This window comes from Bombus bifarius, unplaced genomic scaffold (assembly GCF_011952205.1).
Source record: "Bombus bifarius isolate JDL3187 unplaced genomic scaffold, Bbif_JDL3187 scf7180000007966, whole genome shotgun sequence".
Classification (NCBI taxonomy): Eukaryota; Metazoa; Arthropoda; class Insecta; order Hymenoptera; family Apidae; genus Bombus; species Bombus bifarius.
Window position 1 is genome coordinate 648,600 of NW_022884352.1, and position 18,793 is coordinate 667,392.

At 42.8% G+C, this 18,793-nt stretch overlaps 3 protein-coding genes across 5 annotated transcripts; 2 read left to right on the top strand and 1 right to left on the bottom strand.

Moving 5' to 3' along the window:
• The first annotated feature begins 78 nt into the window (after positions 1-78).
• On the top strand, positions 79-1,830 carry LOC117208332 (post-GPI attachment to proteins factor 2-like). Its single transcript, XM_033449425.1, has 4 exons — positions 79-618; positions 735-981; positions 1,049-1,264; positions 1,338-1,830. Exons 1-4 carry the CDS (start codon positions 388-390, stop codon positions 1,463-1,465), a joined length of 822 nt encoding a protein of 273 aa, XP_033305316.1. The 5' UTR covers positions 79-387; the 3' UTR covers positions 1,466-1,830.
• LOC117208266 (L-2-hydroxyglutarate dehydrogenase, mitochondrial) lies at positions 1,772-4,888 on the bottom strand. 2 transcript variants are annotated; one of them, XM_033449316.1, is made up of 8 exons: positions 4,793-4,888; positions 4,244-4,355; positions 3,701-3,902; positions 3,330-3,542; positions 2,960-3,151; positions 2,600-2,871; positions 2,348-2,527; positions 1,772-2,265 (listed from the first exon to the last, which is right to left on the bottom strand). In XM_033449316.1, the coding sequence occupies exons 2-8, from the start codon at positions 4,315-4,317 to the stop codon at positions 2,070-2,072; spliced, it is 1,329 nt and encodes a 442-aa protein (XP_033305207.1). In that variant the 5' UTR covers positions 4,318-4,355; positions 4,793-4,888; the 3' UTR covers positions 1,772-2,069. The 2 variants fall into 2 exon arrangements, with proteins under 2 accessions (XP_033305207.1, XP_033305199.1); XM_033449308.1 differs by having other exon boundaries at positions 4,715-4,864.
• Positions 3,541-18,371, top strand: LOC117208243 (E3 ubiquitin-protein ligase TRIM9). 2 transcript variants are annotated; one of them, XM_033449239.1, is made up of 11 exons: positions 3,541-3,714; positions 5,156-5,392; positions 5,504-6,972; positions 7,444-7,728; positions 13,513-13,608; positions 14,068-14,461; positions 14,828-14,860; positions 15,380-15,552; positions 15,700-15,838; positions 16,468-16,698; positions 16,767-18,371. In XM_033449239.1, exons 3-11 carry the CDS (start codon positions 6,484-6,486, stop codon positions 17,093-17,095), a joined length of 2,169 nt encoding a protein of 722 aa, XP_033305130.1. In that variant the 5' UTR covers positions 3,541-3,714; positions 5,156-5,392; positions 5,504-6,483; the 3' UTR covers positions 17,096-18,371. The 2 variants fall into 2 exon arrangements, with proteins under 2 accessions (XP_033305130.1, XP_033305140.1); XM_033449249.1 differs by lacking the exon at positions 14,828-14,860.
• The last annotated feature ends 422 nt before the right edge of the window (positions 18,372-18,793 follow it).

Consider the following 18,793-nt stretch of genomic DNA (forward strand, 5'->3'; position numbering starts at 1 on the left):
TCGCAAATAGCAAGTGATCAACTAGCGCCATCTGGAATTGGAAGTATGAAACATTATAGAGAATTTTAGTTTGTTTACTCTCGCTTTTCCTGCGTCATGATGTATGTCGTGTAGAGTATTGTGTATGCGACGAGTGATCGATTATATTTGCATTAAGATGATATTATTGTGCCTTTCCTCAAATTTCATGTGAAAAATGTTAGTGACAAGAGAATCGAAATTGTTCGCCGCGTTAAATTGTCTTTCTTCGAAATTTCACAATGATTATTCGATTCGATATGACATTTTGTACTTAACACCGAGCAACGTAATAAGAAAAAGAAAAACGGAACGCGTGTTACGCGTACCGATGAAACGTTTTGCACTTTAGCCTATTAAGGGTATTCGATGGTTTTCGATGACGTAAATTATAATCTAGAATATAATACAATGAACAAGTCCAGAATAGGGTCAGAATATATTCCGCTAGTGGAAGGCGACATGTTGAAAGCGCGATTCGTTTTACCTTTTGCTAAAATAGCATGGTTTACCGTATCTCTGCCCTTTTTCGCATTTATATTTTGTATTATATGGTCTATCGTATACAATTTTGAGCATTCTACCTCTACTCATTGTAAGGTAACTATATTTTCCATGCTGATATAAAATTATGAAAATATTTGCACAAACATAAGTTGTGTGTGCGTGCGCGCTCACGTGTGTTTGTATGTATGTAATATTATCTTCTATGCTAGGTTTATAACTTTTTACCATCTGTCTCTGCTGCTATTGGACATTATAGACCACAAAGAGATATTTGGAAAATTGCAATAGCCATACAGGCTTTGATACGAATTTTAGTATTAGTAATGTATCGTCGTTATTATAAAGAACATATCTATAAATGGGCACAAAATATTTGTAATATTGTGACAGTTACCTATGCTGTTGAAAACATATCTCTTGTAACATTAACTTTTTGGACATCTGTTGAAAATTATGGTACGTATAAAAGATGTCAGTGCGTGATATATGTTTGAAATATAAAACATAATTTATATTATTTCAGCCTTCCACAAATTATCTTTCATAACGTTTTTAATAACGTCTTTTATTCATATGCAGATAGCATATTTTATCATGAGAAATTGTCGTAACATTGCTAAGGAATCCTTCGAAGTTACTTCCTTAAAGTGGAAGCGAAGATCCATGATGTTAAATTTAGTCTGTATAATATTTGCCTGTTACTTTTTTTATAGGCACAATAAATATTGTGAACCTCTAGGTGAGTCAATTGATTTCAGCAGAACCAAGTAAACAATAGTAGGTATTCATGAGATGCGCTCATTTCATTGCAGTTTATTCCATGTTTGCTTTAAGTGAATATGGAGTTGTTCTTTCGAATATGGGGTTCCACACGACTGCAGCTTGGGACTTTGCAAATTCGCGTCTCATTATATCAGGAACAGGGTTTAAAATAATTTAACGTAATTTCATATAAATGCAATTGCATTTTTAAGCAACTATGAAAGATACCTCAGCCTTAAATTTTTTCAAATTATCACGATGGAGTTTAAAATCATATCTTTCCACCTACTCAAATTCTATGCTTTACGTTCTATCAACATCGCGACGACGATGAACGTAAAATTAGCAATTTTCATATTTCTATTCGATAATGGTAATTATATAGACTAAAAAATTCCCGAAATAATCAATAGGAAGGCAAATAATAAAAGAAGAAAGGAAAGGAAAGGAAGGGAAAGGAAAAGAAAAAAGTGAAAAAGATGGATAGTAGAATTATTGTATCTTGTTATAATAATATTGTGACATAAAGTTAAAATATTATTTTTAGAGAATGTCCTTCGTAATACGAATGTTTTGTTCCATAAAAAACACAAAATATGTTTTTTTGCATGTTACGATTTACATATACACGAGTCATGAGCACAAGTTATTCTCGTGCATACATTTTCGCACATACTTATAAAACATAAATTTTCAATTTTGCATGTATTATTGGACACAATGAATTTGAGTATTCATTATTTAAATTTCCTTCTAACTAAAGATTAAAGTTTACAGACTCGTTAAAGTTTGAAATCAGTTTCCAGTTTATCGGCAATAAATTTAGCTATTGCCATGGCGCTGGTTGCCGCTGGAGAAGGTGCGTTACGACAATGCATCACTCTACCACCGATACTACCTTTCCCTCCATCGAATACAAAATCGTCTACTAAATTACCATTATTGTCCAATGCCTGTGCTCTAACACCCGCTGGTCCTCTGTGTAAGTAAATAAATGCATTAAAAATGATCGATCGGCCGCGATAGGATAAAATATGAAATATTAGAGTCTTTTGTTTACCTTTTTACGTCTCTAAAGGATACTTCGGGAATAAATTTTTGCAAATCTCTGAGTGCAAGTGGATAAAAAATTGATTTAATCATTTCTTTGCATCCTGGTATAAAGTACCGGAAACAGAGTTTATACAATCCGGGAAATTTTGCCATTTCTATACAGTCTCTTATATTTATATCGCGCCACCTAAGAATATGTCATAATGAATAATTGCATATTCAAATATTATATACAATTAAAACTTATTAGCTTATGTACCGATAACCCTCTCTGGCAAATGCTAAAACTGCGTTTGGTCCAAGCCATATTTCGCCATTGACTCTAGGAGTAAAATGAACGCCCAAAAATGGGAATCTAGGGTCTGGAACAGGATATATATTGGTGGTGCATAAATGCCTTTTGCTATCGCTTAGCAATAAGTATTCGCCTCGGAATGGAACGATACGTGGACTAAGATCACATCCTGTCATTACTGCTAGACGATCCGAGTGTAAACCAGCACACGTTAACACATATTTTGTCGGGATACACTGTGATATAACAACAAGATAAAAAAAAGTTACGTATGATAGAACTATATAGCGCACTATAGAACTTGCGCGTAACATCTAAACGTACTTTATCTTTCGATTGTACTAAAATCGGAGATAATTCTTCCTTGCCTTTGGATTCTGTCATTTCCGAGAAACCGGTAACTTCGTAATTTAAATATACTTTCCCACCCATTTTTTGAAATTCATTGGCAAAATATTTACAAACCACCGCCCAATCGACTATACCTGTCCACGGTGACCATAATGCTTTTTCTCCCTGTACAGCAGATACGTATTATTCCTGTTATTATAGTCTTTGAAACTCGTAATAGTTTTTTCTTATATATATATATATATATATATATATATATATATATATATATATATATATATATATATATATATATATGTTTCTTATTTTTACGATTACAAAAACAACACAATAATTTTAATACTTGACATTTAGCTTCGTATTTCGATATACAATCTTTCTCAACTAATTGGAGATCCGGTACGTTATTTTTTATTCCTCGATCATATAAATCGTCCAATTGTTTAATTTGGTCTTTATTTTGAGCTACTATAAGTTTTCCAACTTTGTTGTGAGGTATATCGTGTTTGCAGAAGTATTCATAGGATAGCTTTAATCCTTCCACGCATAGTTTTGCCTGCAATCAGTTCCTGCCGGATCAAAAATCTCTTAACGAAGCGTTATTCTACTGTACAGTTAAAAATGTCATATTGTACTCGAGCAAAGCAATATTTCTTTTAAAAGGAAAGAAGAGGAGGCACGTTAAGAAACATGCAATTGTTGCTATGTTTTTACTTTCATACTGCCAGGTTTGTAATAAATTCCAGCGTGTACTACACCGCTATTGTGTCCTGTTTGATGCATCGCCAGAGCGTTTTCTTTCTCAACGATCGCCATCTTTAAGTTAGGATGTCTTATTAACATTTCTCGTGCAGTGGCGCATCCAACAATGCCACCTCCAACGATAACTAAATCGAACGCGCCACATGATTCTGCACTGAAATTATTCAGTTACAAATAATATGTATTTATAATTTCATTTAATTCGTGCAATTTGAAAGCTGCGCGCTGTATGTTAGTTTTTAAATTTTGCGATCAGCAGCGGACTGGTCGGGGACATCGGGGAAATTGGGAAAAATCCCTGTGGACCGGTACGGATTTGGTGGCACTCTATCTAAAATTTAATCAATGAACTAAAAATGGAGGACCAGTCGTGTTAATAATATCCCGGTAAAACTGTAAGCCCCAGACCGTCTCTGTTTACGATATCTCTTTTGGATTAATATCAATTCAGGTCGAATAAATAAAAAGGTATAACACTTTATAAAATCGACTAACCTGGAAGTGGATCTACAACGATATGCACAAATAAGTTGCGGTAACAAAATTCTTTTTGTCAATAATGCAAACATATTTGATTTTGTACGATGATCAACCACATGAAATTTTGCTAAAAAAAAAGAGAGAGATGAGAATCAGTTTTATTCGAAACTCTGAGAAAATAATTTTTCCAAGTATGCGTTAAAACATGTACATATATTGATATTTCGGAAATCATGTGTTATGGCGTGTCATGCTTGAATTCGATTGAGTTTAAAGAAACACCATTATCAAGAATTAACATTACGTTTAGATGTATATGTTTGCACAAAAATACGAGTTTACTTGATTAACCTTTCGTTAATTTGCATTACCAAATTTTCAATGATATTTTTAACATGGTGTACATATACAGATATGATAAAAAGCACGTGCGTTAACCAACAATGAAGGAAGAATAACCAAGCGGACCATGAAGCATTCTCTTACCTGCAAATTTTCGAAAAATTGTCATCTCATATGAAATTCTACGTGAAATATCTCCTAATCGTACATTTTTTCGCTTACCGAACCAACAAATATATGCATAGTTGTGACGTCAATTTTCAGTGTGTGCCTGATGTCGCTTGATAAAGTTGCGTAGTATTACCTAGTATGTGGCGCCTCTACGGGTTTCTTTTCATATCATTAAGTTCGTAATTATCCTTGCACGTGGATACATGAATTTTATCTTATCGATTAAAAGCGAAGGAGAGAATCGATGTAGAAAGAAATAAATAAACTTATTTTGTTATTTTAATTAAAATTATGAGACACAAGGCGATGCAATCGAGAATCTAGCAATCTGAATTTATTTTTCTTTATTTACGTACGAATTTTCCTTCATCAACATTCTTTTGTCTCTCCTAGTTACCATCGATCTTTTTTTAGGTCCATGAGCGAACGAGATATGATGAAAATTTGTTGCTTGTTGTGATCGGATTTCAAGTAGCACACGTTTAGGTGCGTGTATCCCGAGTTATTTAAAAAATCGATGGACGAGGAATATCGAAAGAATGTCATCGAAATGAAAATTTGACAAAATTGTTTATGTTATAACAATTATATAGCAAATAACGTGGACCATTTGCAACTCTTTTCAATAGAATATGACTAAAAAACAGGGAAGTATGTGTCATTTGTGATTACCAATGGCTTTTATATGATCTTTACGGCTATCTATGTACATGTATACTTACATCGTCTGAAAGTCTAACGATATTAATGACACATTTTTAGAGATGCATAAATGTATCACGAAAAATAGTACGTCTATATATATGTATATATGTATGTATGTATATTACATATTAGTGGGTACAGCAAAGGAATAGATACAAAAGAGACGCGAAAGTAGTAAAAAATGAATATTCTGTATGATGGCCGGGTGGTAAATGGCGAATGTCGTCCCTGAACCATAGTGCGCGTCTACGATGCGCAAAGGTACTACGGCGTCGGGAGTCAGTCAACCCGGTGACGTCTCGCAATGTGTGTCGTATGGTGAATTTGTTGTGCCGGTATTTATAAAACTGAAACGAAATAATAGATTTACATACTTAGTTAAATGATAAATTGGTGTAATCGCGGTAGTAATTTGAAGAACGAATCGAATCGAAATTTGAGTGGACTTAGTTGAGAAGAAGTAAGATATACAGTAGTTGCGTTGGGCGTCTCTTGCAAACTGGATCAGTGAAAAATGTAAAGTCGGTACTTTTATGGATCGCATGTGATGTACGTGCAATCGATGGACGAAGGATAATCGAAAGAAAGACAAGATACGAAATGATCTCCCCGAACGAATGTGATTCACTTTGAGAGAAGAGGGTACACCGTTCTGGTGGTGTATCATTGTACCGAATGAATCGAGAAGCCGCCATCGAAATAAAATTTCTAGTTTACCGGAGTGAAAAAGCGGTACATTGCCGCGCGTCGTTATTTTCGTTGGACGAAGGAGCATAATATTGTTGTAGGCGTGGAAAGAAAGGTATGTTGCAGGAGAGAGATCATAGGAAATACAAGAAAGCGTAGCGGGAACGTTCGAAAGAATTGCGAAAGAAGAAAGAGCGTGATCGAAATAGAGAAGAAGCTGAGAGTGCAGGGATTGGAAGAGAGTCAGCAAACGGTTGGTGGAGGTCAGCGAGAAGTAAGTACTCGTACTTGGAAGGCGCGCGCGCGACGAGTCTTTTTCTCGTCGCGAAGATTCGCGAGGACTCGCGAGGATGGAGGACGAGCTACGATGCCCTTGTTGCAAAGAATTATTCGTCGAGCCGGTACTTTTACCCTGTTGGCATGCCCTTTGTCTGGCGTGCGCTGTTAATCTGCAAGCACCCCCGGATTCTCCCCCGGAGTCGACAACCGATTCATCGAACGCGCCAGGATCCGACCAGGAAGCCGATAAACTCTCGATTCTTTCCGAGACGGATTCCGGAGTGGTGTGCAGCAGCACGTCGACCAGCTCGCGACCAGGAAGCTATGTTGGCACACCCGGAAACGGAGGCTTTCCACCGTCAGGAGGCACTTTGTGTCTCTCCTGTCCCGTTTGTCAGAAAACCGTTTACTTCGACGAAGGAGGGGCTCACAATTTGCCCAAGTACAGGGCGATGCAACATATCGTAGAGAAATATCAAGAATCGAGAAACACGAGACTGCAATGTCAAATGTGCGAAGCCGAACCTCGGGACGCGACTGTCGCCTGCGAGCAATGCGAGGTTGGTTAACGCTCCTCTGTACTTTTCTTTCCTCGCGTTTCTTCTCTTCTCTTCCCGATCCTTCTATTCTTCTATCTTGTTCTATATCCATCCGATCGCTGTGAATATAATCCGCTATAAACTTTGACATACACGCGAGTAAAACGCGTATGCAAATGTCCATACGTCATCCGTCAGTTTGTTTCAGTGGCGCGATAACCTGCTACGTAATTACGCGATTAAAAATATCCCTCTCTTTGTTCTTACGTTTTTACGTTTCTCGATGATTACGATCGACAAGCGTCGAATCGAAATTAAGGAAACGCATCTGGCGCGTGAAGAAGTCGGGACGAAACCGAGAGTAGTATTTTTACGTATGTTTATTTACCTTTTCGAACGTTTCGATCGGATAGAATCGGTGAATAGACGTTTCGCGTAGACGAAAGATAAAATTTCGACGAAAACTAAAAGATTCGGCGATGGTTGTTTTAGGTGTTGTATTGCGACGGATGCAGAGAATCGTGTCATCCGAAAAGGGGACCTTTGGCAACGCACAATCTGGGCCCGCCTCGGGGCAGCTGGCAATCGAACGGAGGTAAAGGTGCTCGCGGCCCTGCCATGGAAACTACACCGCTATGTACCGATCACAACGGCGAAACGTTGACGCTTTACTGCGCTCTTTGCAAGATCGCAATATGCGCTCTTTGTCTTCGAGATCGTCACGCAGCCCATCCCCACGATGTACTGCCGTTAGCCGCAGCCTGCAAGGCCCAAAAGGTAAGTCTTTCTATCTTTTATTCTTGGCCAACGAATATCGACGAATCTTCGTGGTCGCGATGTTTCTACGGATAATGGAACAGAACAATCCGGCTCTGTTATCAGACAAGCATTATCTCTACTGTCTTCGCCCTTGGTTCGAAGCAATGACGGATTTGTCAGTGACCTTGACGAAACTAGTTCTAAGTTCATTTACGGAGCACGATCATTGTGACTATTTTGGTACATGCGGCAACTAGAGATCAACGACCGCCGCCGCAGCTAAAGCGAGAGAAAAGTCGAGGAAATTATTGGATCGACTTACGCTGGATATATCGCTCTATATCTGTGACGCGATAATTCTTCCAAACTTGCGCACACCTGTCTGTTTACATCGCTTTTGCGATCTTGCCGTTCGTTTCGTTTATCGATCGATCGCCTTCTACCGACGATTCGATGTAAATAACAGCATGTCGCATCGTCACAACGTGCTACATAATTACGAATCGAATACCAGCGGCGGCATAGTTTCTCGTAATTCAACAAAATTCGAATATCACAGACACGGTTCTTTATCTCATTGTACCTTTCTATGTAACTTTAACGAATCGACGTTACAGGATGCGATAACCTAACGAATAGTCGCGCGATCGATGTATATCCGTTATTAAGCCGGCATACATAAGCGCGTATGCGTTTAGAAAGAGAGAAAAGAGTACGTTTCCTCGACTAATTGTTCGCGTAATCGTGATCGCATCCGGCTTGCCATGGGAGCGTAAAATTTGTATTGTTCGATTCTTCGAAACGAGAATGGGGCTCGATGAATCTGAAGAAAAAAGGTCGTCCACACGTGGCCTTTCCGCGTACAATCGAGAGCATAGAAGAAATTGGAGCGCGCATCGTGTTCTCGACAAGTGTTCTTATTATATTTTCACCCCTCGATATTCGATTCTGTTCTCGTATCCTTTCGCGTGTACGCACGGCTCTTTCATCTCGTTCTCACGCAGCTATCCCTGATGCGACGATTCTGACGAGGCAGTAAGACGATAAAACGATGCGACGTCTCGTTGTTTCGTCGATAACGCGATACAGCTCGGATAAGTTTCGAGCGGGAGTAACAACTCGAAAGGTATAGAGGAACGGGTAGAAAATCGAAAGACCGATGTCTTGGCAAAAGCGAATACCCAAGTACGCGAAACCTTCTAGACGAGTCGCGTATCATTAGATTCCATAAATGGAAACTTGTCGGAAAATGGCTCGGTAGTTGTGTACGCGTACGTATATACACATACAACGTAAGATGCCTTTCATACGCGTGACTAGCAGCTGGTTTGTTAGCTGTCGACGACGATACATGGAACAGAGATGAATCCTCGAGGAAAGGCTAGAACGGCCGACCGCGTCTTCGTTAATGCCACGACTGTGGCTACGGCTGTACGTCCGCGGTTCTTGCTTTTCTCCTTCTTCGCCTTTATTTTCCTTTCTTCTTTAATATTTTCTTTCTCCCGTTTTTTTTTCTCTGTTTCTTTGCGACGCGATTTAACGTACCGCCTCGAAATGAAAACTGCTTTGAAACGACGTCGTCGCTAATAACGTTTAATATGGTTTCATTTCTCGCCGAGTATTTTAAGACTATGTTCGTTTTGGCAAACGACTCGTATTCGTAGCGAAAAATGGAACATAAAGCGAAGAAGCATTATTCCGTTCGAGGTGCATCTAGTCAGTTCGATCAAGCGCTGTCTATAAAGTTCGTCCGGTATTATATCGTCCCCGATATTTGTATATCCCGCAATAAATCGGTGATAACGGTTCGATGCTACGATTGAAGTAACGTCAGTATGGAATCGCGTCTGTTCACGAGCGAGATATTAGTCGTCTAGTTGTGTCGTCGATATGTCATTGCACGAGGACCATGCTATCGCGGATGATAATACATTTTGTCCAGCTTGGCATAAGCAGGGACGTTTCTAGCGAGATAGAGAGCGCGAATATTTCATGAAAATTGACATCTTGGGATAAAGAGGAGAACGGGCGCGTTCTAAATAAACGCGGTGAAAGTAGAAAGAGTCACGTAAGTGGTTGGAAACGCGCGCGAAGAAGATGAAGAGGGTGGATGGAATTGAGTTCCATGGCTGACAGATGGTCGACGGAAGAACACTACCCGCGTTTAAATTTCAGGGCCAGAGACGAGAATCTGCGCGCCGTGCGTTCGAACTTGAAGCAGTGGTCGGCATTCGCTTCGAAGGAATTTTCCAAAAATTTCTGCTGAATTGGTAGACGCGTTGTTACGGTGAATTTCGAGGAAAAAGGGGAATTGGGAATCGCGGTAAGAGAATTACGAGGCGAAGATGAAGGGGAAACGGCAAGTGCAACGGGGACGCGAGAGCTTACAAACGAAAATAGTTCTTGAAACAGTGCCAGACTTTGATACTCTGTATGGGTCCTCCCGTAGGTAAATAAACAAAAGGTACGTATACGCGTGCGTAGACGCGCGTATTGGAAAAAGTATGCGCACGGGATGCTCTTGCGCCATACGCTTTTACCGTCGAAACGTCTGGTTTTCGTGTAATTTATTCGCTAACATCGAATAAGTAACGCAAGATCGAGCCGTTGCGTATACGCAAATTTTCTTCTCTGCGTCGATCTATCGCTTTTTAGGCGATCCCATTTTGTCTCCGCGCACAGCAGAGAATTTGATATAATATCGTAATTATCAGACGTCAAATTACCGATATATTTAGAGTTAGCCGGTGAATTCGTTAGCAGAGGGAAGCGTCTGACGCTCGTTACGGGAGTACTATTCATAGAAATGTCGGCAGAATGTCTCAGATATTTATGGTGGCTTGATCGGTCGTGATAAAGTGATGCGCGATACACGCACAGGGTCAGAGGCTAGCCAAGGATGAAAACGCACGTCTTATTACATAGTGCTGCTACGCACGAAATGTGCCGTGGCGTGCCATGGCGTGAAGATTTCCTCGCCAGCGCCCCCGCATTCTCTTTCCTTTTCTCTGTTACTCGTCCTTTGATTCCCCTCCAACCGAATCGGCGTGTTTCATTGCGAATTTAACGATGGAAAATGCACCCTAGTCGAGTCGATAAGTTGCTCTTTCTCTCCCCCTCTTTTCCCCTCCTGTTTGCTCCCTTCTGGTTCCCTCGTTTCATACGTGAATAAATTTCTCTTTCTGCAGTCTCGATAAACGCTATTCGGTTCGTTGGAAACATCTTTCGTAGCAGAGAATGATCGAATGGTATGTGGTGCCGTTATGGTTCAAGGAACGAGCCGTCTTATGGTTCGTCGTCCACGACGTGTAAGTACGAGCCGCGGTCGCTTCGTTTCCTTCCCTTTCATCTTCTAAAAATATCGTCCTGATAACTTGCAAATTTTTTGCTTACGGATTCGAAGATGCTCCGGTGGCTCGCAGCTGTAGAAGCCTTCTATGTTTCAAATTTTCTACGAAAAATCCAATTTGGAAGCGTGCGGCGTAAATACGAGGCAGAAGGATGGCTGAAACGAAGCTGAAAAAAGTGGTGAGTCACTGTTTAAGGGTAGGGAACGCGTAATAAATACGAAGGTAGAGTAGTATCTGTGCGTGGCGTAGGGTGCGTAAGGAACGGGCCGACTTCTTTTATGTCGGTTACTTTAGGATACTACACGTGCCGTAAATTGGCCGCCAAGTGGGGGATTAATCGTCTTTTTAAATTTACTCTACGATCTTTCGAACGTGTTTATCTACGATACTTTCGAACTTTCGCGTAAACGATAACGTAAATCGCGATTCAGAGGCAAAGGAGCACGTACGTGTGAAAAGAGATAGAATATTTGACTGGGGGTTGATATTTCTGGCGAATCGATGGCGAGCTGTACGCGCGCACGCCTGTGGAAAGTGTAAGGGTCTGCAGGCGAACGCGAAGGTTTGTTTCTGTCAGGAGCCCCATGAGGGAGCTTTGCCATCTCGCGATATATGTATATGTGTACACACAAGTATACATTGTGCTTAGATAGTACGATACCATGATTACACGTTTCGGCAATTAGTACATAATTTCGCTCGACTTCGGTGAAAATGTTACCGAATTTATTCCTTATCGAACGACGTAGTTTTAGTTACAATTGGCCCGTAAGTAGCGATTATGGTTGCGTCTACGATACGTTCGTTATCGATACGATTCAGCAACGTGAAGCGAAAAGATAGCTGTCGAGGACCGATGGAATCTGGCACAAACGTTGATTCGATCAATCGACGTATCAATCAAGGTCTATCTACCATCGTATTATATAAGTTATCAAAGTCGATTAACGCAACGAATTAAAGTTGTCTGCTCCTGTTTGTCACGTAGATGTACGCAAGTTGGCCAACCGGTAGTGGTAGTCGTGGTCGAATAGAACACAATCGATTTCAGCCGAAGCTGCCGTTCCTCCGCATGCCAGACATCGTCGTTGAAACAGCTCGAAAATGGGTGTTTTCTGTCTTTTGTATCTATCTGTGTCGTGGTACACCGATATGCGTATTGTCGATATATGCGCGTAACATAAAACGTAGTCCATAGCGGAGCTCTATCGCTTCCTTCCTCTCTTCCTTTCATCTCACATCGTTGATCGAACATCTATTCACCGAGATTTTATACGCGTGACGGATAGACGCCAGTATAAAAGTATCAACTTCCTCGGTTTCGCATCGGTATCGTTCGTAACCTCGAACGATGACTTTGTTCTGGTTAACGTTAAGTAAGAAGGACGATACAAAGCAGAAAGAAGGAAGGGTGTTGCCACTGTCTGATGAAAATGCAGTGCGCCGTGATTTACGAACAAGAGGATAGAGCGAACGGTCGTCGACCTGGCTTTTAATTCGACATCGTCGACATTTGTCGCGTCGTCGTGACGCTTCTAGATTGCGGTAAACGACGCGCGATCTTCCTTACGACTCGTAGATTTTGCCACGGATAAGCGACGACGTCCTAAGGAAGTTTTCCTTTGCGATATCCATCGAGAATTAAGCGACACCGAACGGATATCTCGAAACGATCTTCCCTACCTGTTTCTCGACAAGCTGATACGATCGTTAACCGTTTCTCGATCGAAACGGCGTCGAAAACGATACGGACAAAATCTCCTCGTACATAGTTTACATTCTGTACGAATTGCGCTCGGAAAAAGCCATCAGAGAGAATATCGGTAAGTTACAACGATACGTACACGATGCGCGCATAAAGGAGGTCTCGAGAAAGGAGAATGCTTGGCGAGATCGATCCGAGCACCCTCGACCGTTGCAATTACTTACAACGAGTAGCCCAGCGAGATTCGATCGAGCCACTTAATTAACGTTTCCTGCGCCGCGACGCATCGTTTCGGTATCCGCGATACGCCAGCCGATATCTCGTCAACGAAAGAAACACGCGGATCGAAAAATCTTGCCAACTAACCGCAACGAATAAGAGAAGCAACCGACTTGTTAACCGGAGAATTTCCGAAGAATTTGACGATAGCGGTGCGGTATTGCCAATCGTCCGTAGGATTTCCTTTGGAAAGTTAACGAGTCAAATTGCGGAAATTAGCTAGGACGGAGCTGCGGTCGTAGCTAATCCGTAGCAAGAGTAACTCGATTACATCCTGGCACAAACTACCGACGCGACGTTCGTCTAGTTCGGTAGATATCGAAAAGCCAGCAGCCAAACAGACAGACGAACGAAGGGATATACGGGAACAACAAAATCGATACTGTAGTTCGTTCGGCGCCTCGGTAAGAGTGTTAAGGGAAAATGCAAATTCGGCGTTAACGCGATAATCGTTTGATGCGGTTACAGACGGAGCTCTCGCAAAATTTGCAACAACTATCGGAAAGAGCCCGCTCGACGACGGAATTCATTCAGAGGCTCAAGGGAATGACGGACAAAGTGCACGTGAGTATTTACCTTGAACGTTCCTCTTAAATTTCCCCTCGTCAGGTTTGGTCTCCGTGAAATTACGGGAGGACTATACGCGCGATAATTACATCAGCTGCTTCCCTTTCTCTCTTTGCCGCACTCTTCCTTCTTCTCTTTCTCGTCCGTTTTCCCGTGTCGACAATTCCTGCTCCTTTCGCTCATTCGCCTCTGTATCCGCTAGTTGGTAGCGTCCGCCGCATCGCTTTGTCCACGCTGATATATCGGCGCGTCCATGTCGCCAACGCCAATACTTCGTCTCAGCGTCCTATGCGTCCTGCTCCTACGCTGGCAATTAGAGATCATCGCTTGAAATGACAAAAGACACGCAGCGAATGTACGGTACACGAGGGAGCGATAAATATTTGACGAATCGTGTAATCGTATCCTTTTCGTTCGAACGAACGGAACTTTGACGATTTTCACGTATGTTGACAGGAGGAGTGCGTCACGTTGGAGGAAGAGGTGGAGGATAGGGTGGCGAATTTGGTGAGTCTTTTACAGGCGAGAAAATCTCGACTGATCGAAGCGGCGCGGCAAACCCGTGAGGCGAGAGTGCGTTCTTTGCGGGATCAAGTGGCCAGATGCGCGTCTCACCTACAGGCGACCACCGCGCTTCTCACCTTTTGCATCGAAGCCTTAAAAGAAAACGATAGCGCGGCTTTTCTCCAAATCGGTGGAATGCTCTCGGTCAGAGCTGCTACCGCTGCTGGCTCTTGGGGTGGCGCCGAGGGAGTCCAAGAAATCGCTCGACTGCCGTTGCTCGATCTTACTCTGGATGACAAACCGTTGCGTCGCGCTATCGATCAACTTACCTTTGTTCAGTTGAAACGTAAGCTCTCTCTCTCTCTCTCTCTCTTTCTCTCTCTCTTTCTCATCTGCTTCCCTTTTCCCACTCTCCGCTTCACGTTCGAATCGATCCGATTCGATCCTTTTTTACGCTTTTCTCTGTATCACGATCCCGTCGATTTACTTCCTTTTCGTTTCTTCTTTCTTAACCGCGAGACAAACCAAAGGCTCGAACATCGAGTTGTACTTTGTAACGTGTAAATAAGGATAATTATTTCCTCTTTCGACATCGACATCTCTGGTTTGTCGAGGGTGCAAGAAAAAGAACAAAGAAAGATGCATTGTACGAAAATTGCTTCGTTTCGTGACACTGGTCGAATGTAAACTGTTTGCCTTATGTTGGACGCAGCATCGGAAGGAGAAGAACGATTCCCGATCGCAGGTAATTGGACGAAGGAATCGAAACTTTCCAACTCGCGTTTCTGTTTATTGACGACAAATTTTTGTGTAACTTCGCGGTATACTTTTCTAAGTATGGTTTGTTTGAACAGGCGTTTTTGCCTCTCTCTCTCCCCCCTTTCTGTCTGTCTGTTTCTCTCTCTCTCTCTTTCTCTCTTTCAAGAAGGTTAACCCAAGTCCGGACAGTTTGCAAAAACGACATCACGCTTATACGCTTTTAATTTCATAAAAGAGTTTCGCGCAAATATCTCCAGCCGAATCGTGTTCTCGAGCGTTCGCCGATCGTACGAAAGTTTCAGTCCCTGCGAGATTCTCGAAGAAGTTTTATCGGCGAGCCTCGTCTCTGCAGCGTATCTAGAGATTCTATGGGTAGTTGGAAGCTCTTTCGCTGGAGCAAGAAACAGCGAAGAATCGCCTTTGTGTTTCTTTCTTTCTTTCTTTCTTTCTGATTTTATCGGTTGGTTGTCGCTGGTTGGAGACGTGTAGCTGGGAATTTTTGTAGCCCCTGGAGCCCCGATATTGATACCGGAAGAATGCAGCGCGGAAAACAACAGCGTGACAGTCGCTTGGCAACCTCCACCTGGACACGGAATCGTAGGGTGCGCCGGTCAACGAGGTCCTGCGATCGAGGGGTACCTATTGGAACTGGACGATGGGTGCGGCGGCGAGTTCAGGGTAAATAAGAAATTTTTCGCTCAGCGTCGCGTCCACCGCTCGACGAATATAGTAAGACGATTGGCGAACGATACACGGCGCATCGAAGTTGTATTCCATCGAGAATCCAGCTGTCTGAATGAATTGTCTCGTCGTGTGTTTGATCAGGAAGTATACTGTGGCCGAGAGACGATCTGCACCGTGGACGGATTGCATTTCAATTCTCTGTACAACGCCAGAGTGAGGGCGTTCAATAGCGCCGGGGAAGGCGAGTATTCGGAGTTGATCGGTCTTCAGACAGCCGAGGGTGAGTCTCCCTTTCTTTCTCTACTTTCTTACGCTTCGCCTAGCGTCGCTAGATCCCGTCTTTTTGTCATTTTCTCCGTCGTGTCTCGATGCGTTTCTCGCCGAGAGTAAATCGTCGCGGAACGAACAAATATCAACGGTTACCAGAGACGGAACGACGGCCGATCGATTTCCAGCAGAACGTGTGTCGAGATAAATGAAAACCTCAGCTCGTCGGCGCCGACGACGATATTTGTACGAGACGCGATTGGATGACGCTGACGCAATTTCGAGAATATTCATCGTCGACTAGGATTTATCGAAGCGATACGCGTCTCAAGAGTATATCGGGAACGAAAATCCGATTTGGCCGCGACATTTCGATATACGCGAGCATGTACGGTGTACATATATCGGTATCGCGCGAGCCTTAGCCGTGGTTCCGGTTTCTATCTCGCGCAGTGTTCGATTTCCACTACTCGGAGTGACGACGACATCGACCAGAGCGAGTGTAGTAGTCGCATCGAGTTTGTCCACTCGATTTCGTCGGTCGTCATTCGAGAACAATGGTAGAGTAGAAACCGAGCGACGAGCAGAATCGATCGTTCGATTATTTAACGGCACGGGGATCCGTATCGCTTTGTTGAACAGTGGCGTGGTTCTCGTGGGCGACCGGGGCATCCGGTATACCACAGGAGGTATCAATTTCCGAGGATGCGATGAGCGCGTCCTGCGAAGGCTACGAGCATCGAGTCGTCCTCTCGAGCGTCGGATTTTCACGGGGCGTCCATTATTGGGAGCTGACGATCGATCGTTATCACAGCGACACCGATCCGGCGTTCGGTATAGCCAGAGCCGAAGTATCGCGAGATCGAATGCTCGGTGAGTTGATTTACGTAGCGTCGCCGATCACGGCCACCGAAATTCTCTAACAACGATTTCACCCGTAGGCAAGGACGATAAAGGTTGGAGCATGTACATAGATCGGCAACGTTCTTGGTTCATGCACGGCGGGGGACACGCGCAAAGAACCGAAGGTGGCGTGCAACAAGGCTCGACGGTGGGCGTTCTCTTGGATCTGGACACGACGCATACGCTTCGTTTCTTCGTCAACGACCAGCCGCAAGGGGGAATCGCGTTTCGCGATCTGTACGGCGTGTTTTATCCAGCTGTCAGCTTGAATCGCGGGGTGACCGTCACTTTGCACACAGCCTTAGACGTCCCTCGTCACCTGTTGGCGTTGCACGAGGAATACATGACGGACGCGATCCAGAGCTAGGGGTACCTAAGTGTCCTGAAGAAGGGCCTCTTGCAGGAAGTCGGCTCGCTCGGTTCCGCTTCGGCTCCGACCGACAAATCGTCCAGGGAATTCAACGGTCAGCTCGAGAAGATCGTCGAGGAGTGCCTCGGTGAGACCAACTGATGTACGACCGGTTAACGATGATTTTTCAAATGTAAATCTAGTTTTTCTTCTGCAGATATCGAGCAATCACTCGATATTTTATTCTCTATTCGAAAATGTACTTTGTCGGTTTTTTGGAGATCACCGTGCTAGTTTTTGTTTTTACGTTCGTAAATGGTTCGTGGCCTCTCGTAAAGTACACGCGAGGTAACCAGCGTGCGTCTGGTTGCCCGTCGATCCATCCGTTCACGTTCGGCGATATCGTTTCGATGAAACGATGTGCCTTTTGACGAGATTTTGCCAACCTTTCTCGGTGAATAAACGGAATTTTATAAAAGGGAAAGTATGTCTGGACGACGTCGAATCGAAATATCCATTTATTCTATTCTGCAAACGGCGATTCTTACGACGCGCGGAATTTTCTCGAGTTTTCGTGCAAAATCACTGCCAATAGCAAGATTTATCGAATCGAAGACTGCCATTCTCGATAAGTAGGTAAGCCGAAACGTTTTCCGTCTAACGATCATCAGCGCGGTCGTATTCTTATCCATATCGATACGTATAAGTGTAGTAGTCGCGTAGGCGTAAGATAAACTCTATTGATATTTAGTAAGATGCATTGCGAGAAATAAAAGGAAGGGAGGAACGTACAGAGGAAAAAAAAGAACGCGAACAAGCAAATACGCTACGAAGAAACAAGCACGCATGCACATAAACTCGTAAGCTTTAACGAAAAGTAACGAGTCGAGTAAACGTTTTCTAGTCCCCGATAGAAGTTTCCGTCTACCCTTCTCCGTGTTCGGTTTTGTCGCGCCCATCTTTCCAATTACTTGCTTTAATCGCGCTATTTTTCGTCACTTTTCATGTTGTTGTTTTTCTTTTCTCCCCTTTTCTGTTCACATACTATTTTTTACCTAGAAATATGCGAGCGACCATTTCTCAGCTTCGTTCGAAGCGAAAACTGCGAGTATTCGAGAACTTAAGCTTATTTAAAATAAATGTTGCAGCGCACACTCGTGAAACTGTCCCTCCCGTCAGCGAGAGGGATCAAGATCGGCGTTGTACATATCTGTATATATATATTTCGATTGTATTTCCGATAAATTTGCCAACTGTATTTACAATCCTATCAATAAAACACACCAAAAACTAATATAGGCCGCTCGATGACGATCGTCTCTATGCTACCCAGCAAATTATACCGATACTCGGTCGCGCATCAAACGCCGCACGACTTGTAATCGAGTAGGAGGAGATGTCGCGAAGTGGGCGATAGGAATACAATGTCGAAATTAAATAAAACTCGTTAAAGCGTTTCGCTAATTTGTTACTCCAATGATAAGACCGTTAGAACGTTGCTGATATGGTCTCCCATTACCACTGAGTCGCAGGTTAAGAAACGAGCAAGTAATCTGCGGTTCTGTCGGATGGGAAATATAAGATAAAATAAGCGGAGCTAAGTAGGCCGATAGCTCGAATTACGTCGGTAACGTAATTATCGATGTCACGGTGCTACTTATTCTCTTTGTCCTACTATTTTATTGGCTGGGAAAGTTGCAAGCAAATTTTAACGAG

Coding starts and splice junctions, on each gene's coding strand:
- LOC117208332 (XM_033449425.1), top strand. CDS start 388: ATGGTTTTCGATGACGTAAATTATAATCTAGAATATAATACAATGAAC. Junction 619..734: donor CTACCTCTACTCATTGTAAG/GTAACTATATTT, acceptor CTTCTATGCTAG/GTTTATAACTTTTTACCATC. Junction 982..1,048: donor GACATCTGTTGAAAATTATG/GTACGTATAAAA, acceptor ATATTATTTCAG/CCTTCCACAAATTATCTTTC.
- LOC117208266 (XM_033449308.1), bottom strand. CDS start 4,739: ATGACAATTTTTCGAAAATTTGCAG. Junction 3,903..4,243: donor CGTTGTAGATCCACTTCCAG/GTTAGTCGATTT, acceptor GAATAATTTCAG/TGCAGAATCATGTGGCGCGT. Junction 2,266..2,347: donor TCCTTTAGAGACGTAAAAAG/GTAAACAAAAGA, acceptor TTACTTACACAG/AGGACCAGCGGGTGTTAGAG.
- LOC117208243 (XM_033449239.1), top strand. CDS start 6,484: ATGGAGGACGAGCTACGATGCCCTTGTTGCAAAGAATTATTCGTCGAG. Junction 14,861..15,379: donor AGAACGATTCCCGATCGCAG/GTAATTGGACGA, acceptor GAATTTTTGTAG/CCCCTGGAGCCCCGATATTG. Junction 15,839..16,467: donor CGGTCTTCAGACAGCCGAGG/GTGAGTCTCCCT, acceptor TTTGTTGAACAG/TGGCGTGGTTCTCGTGGGCG.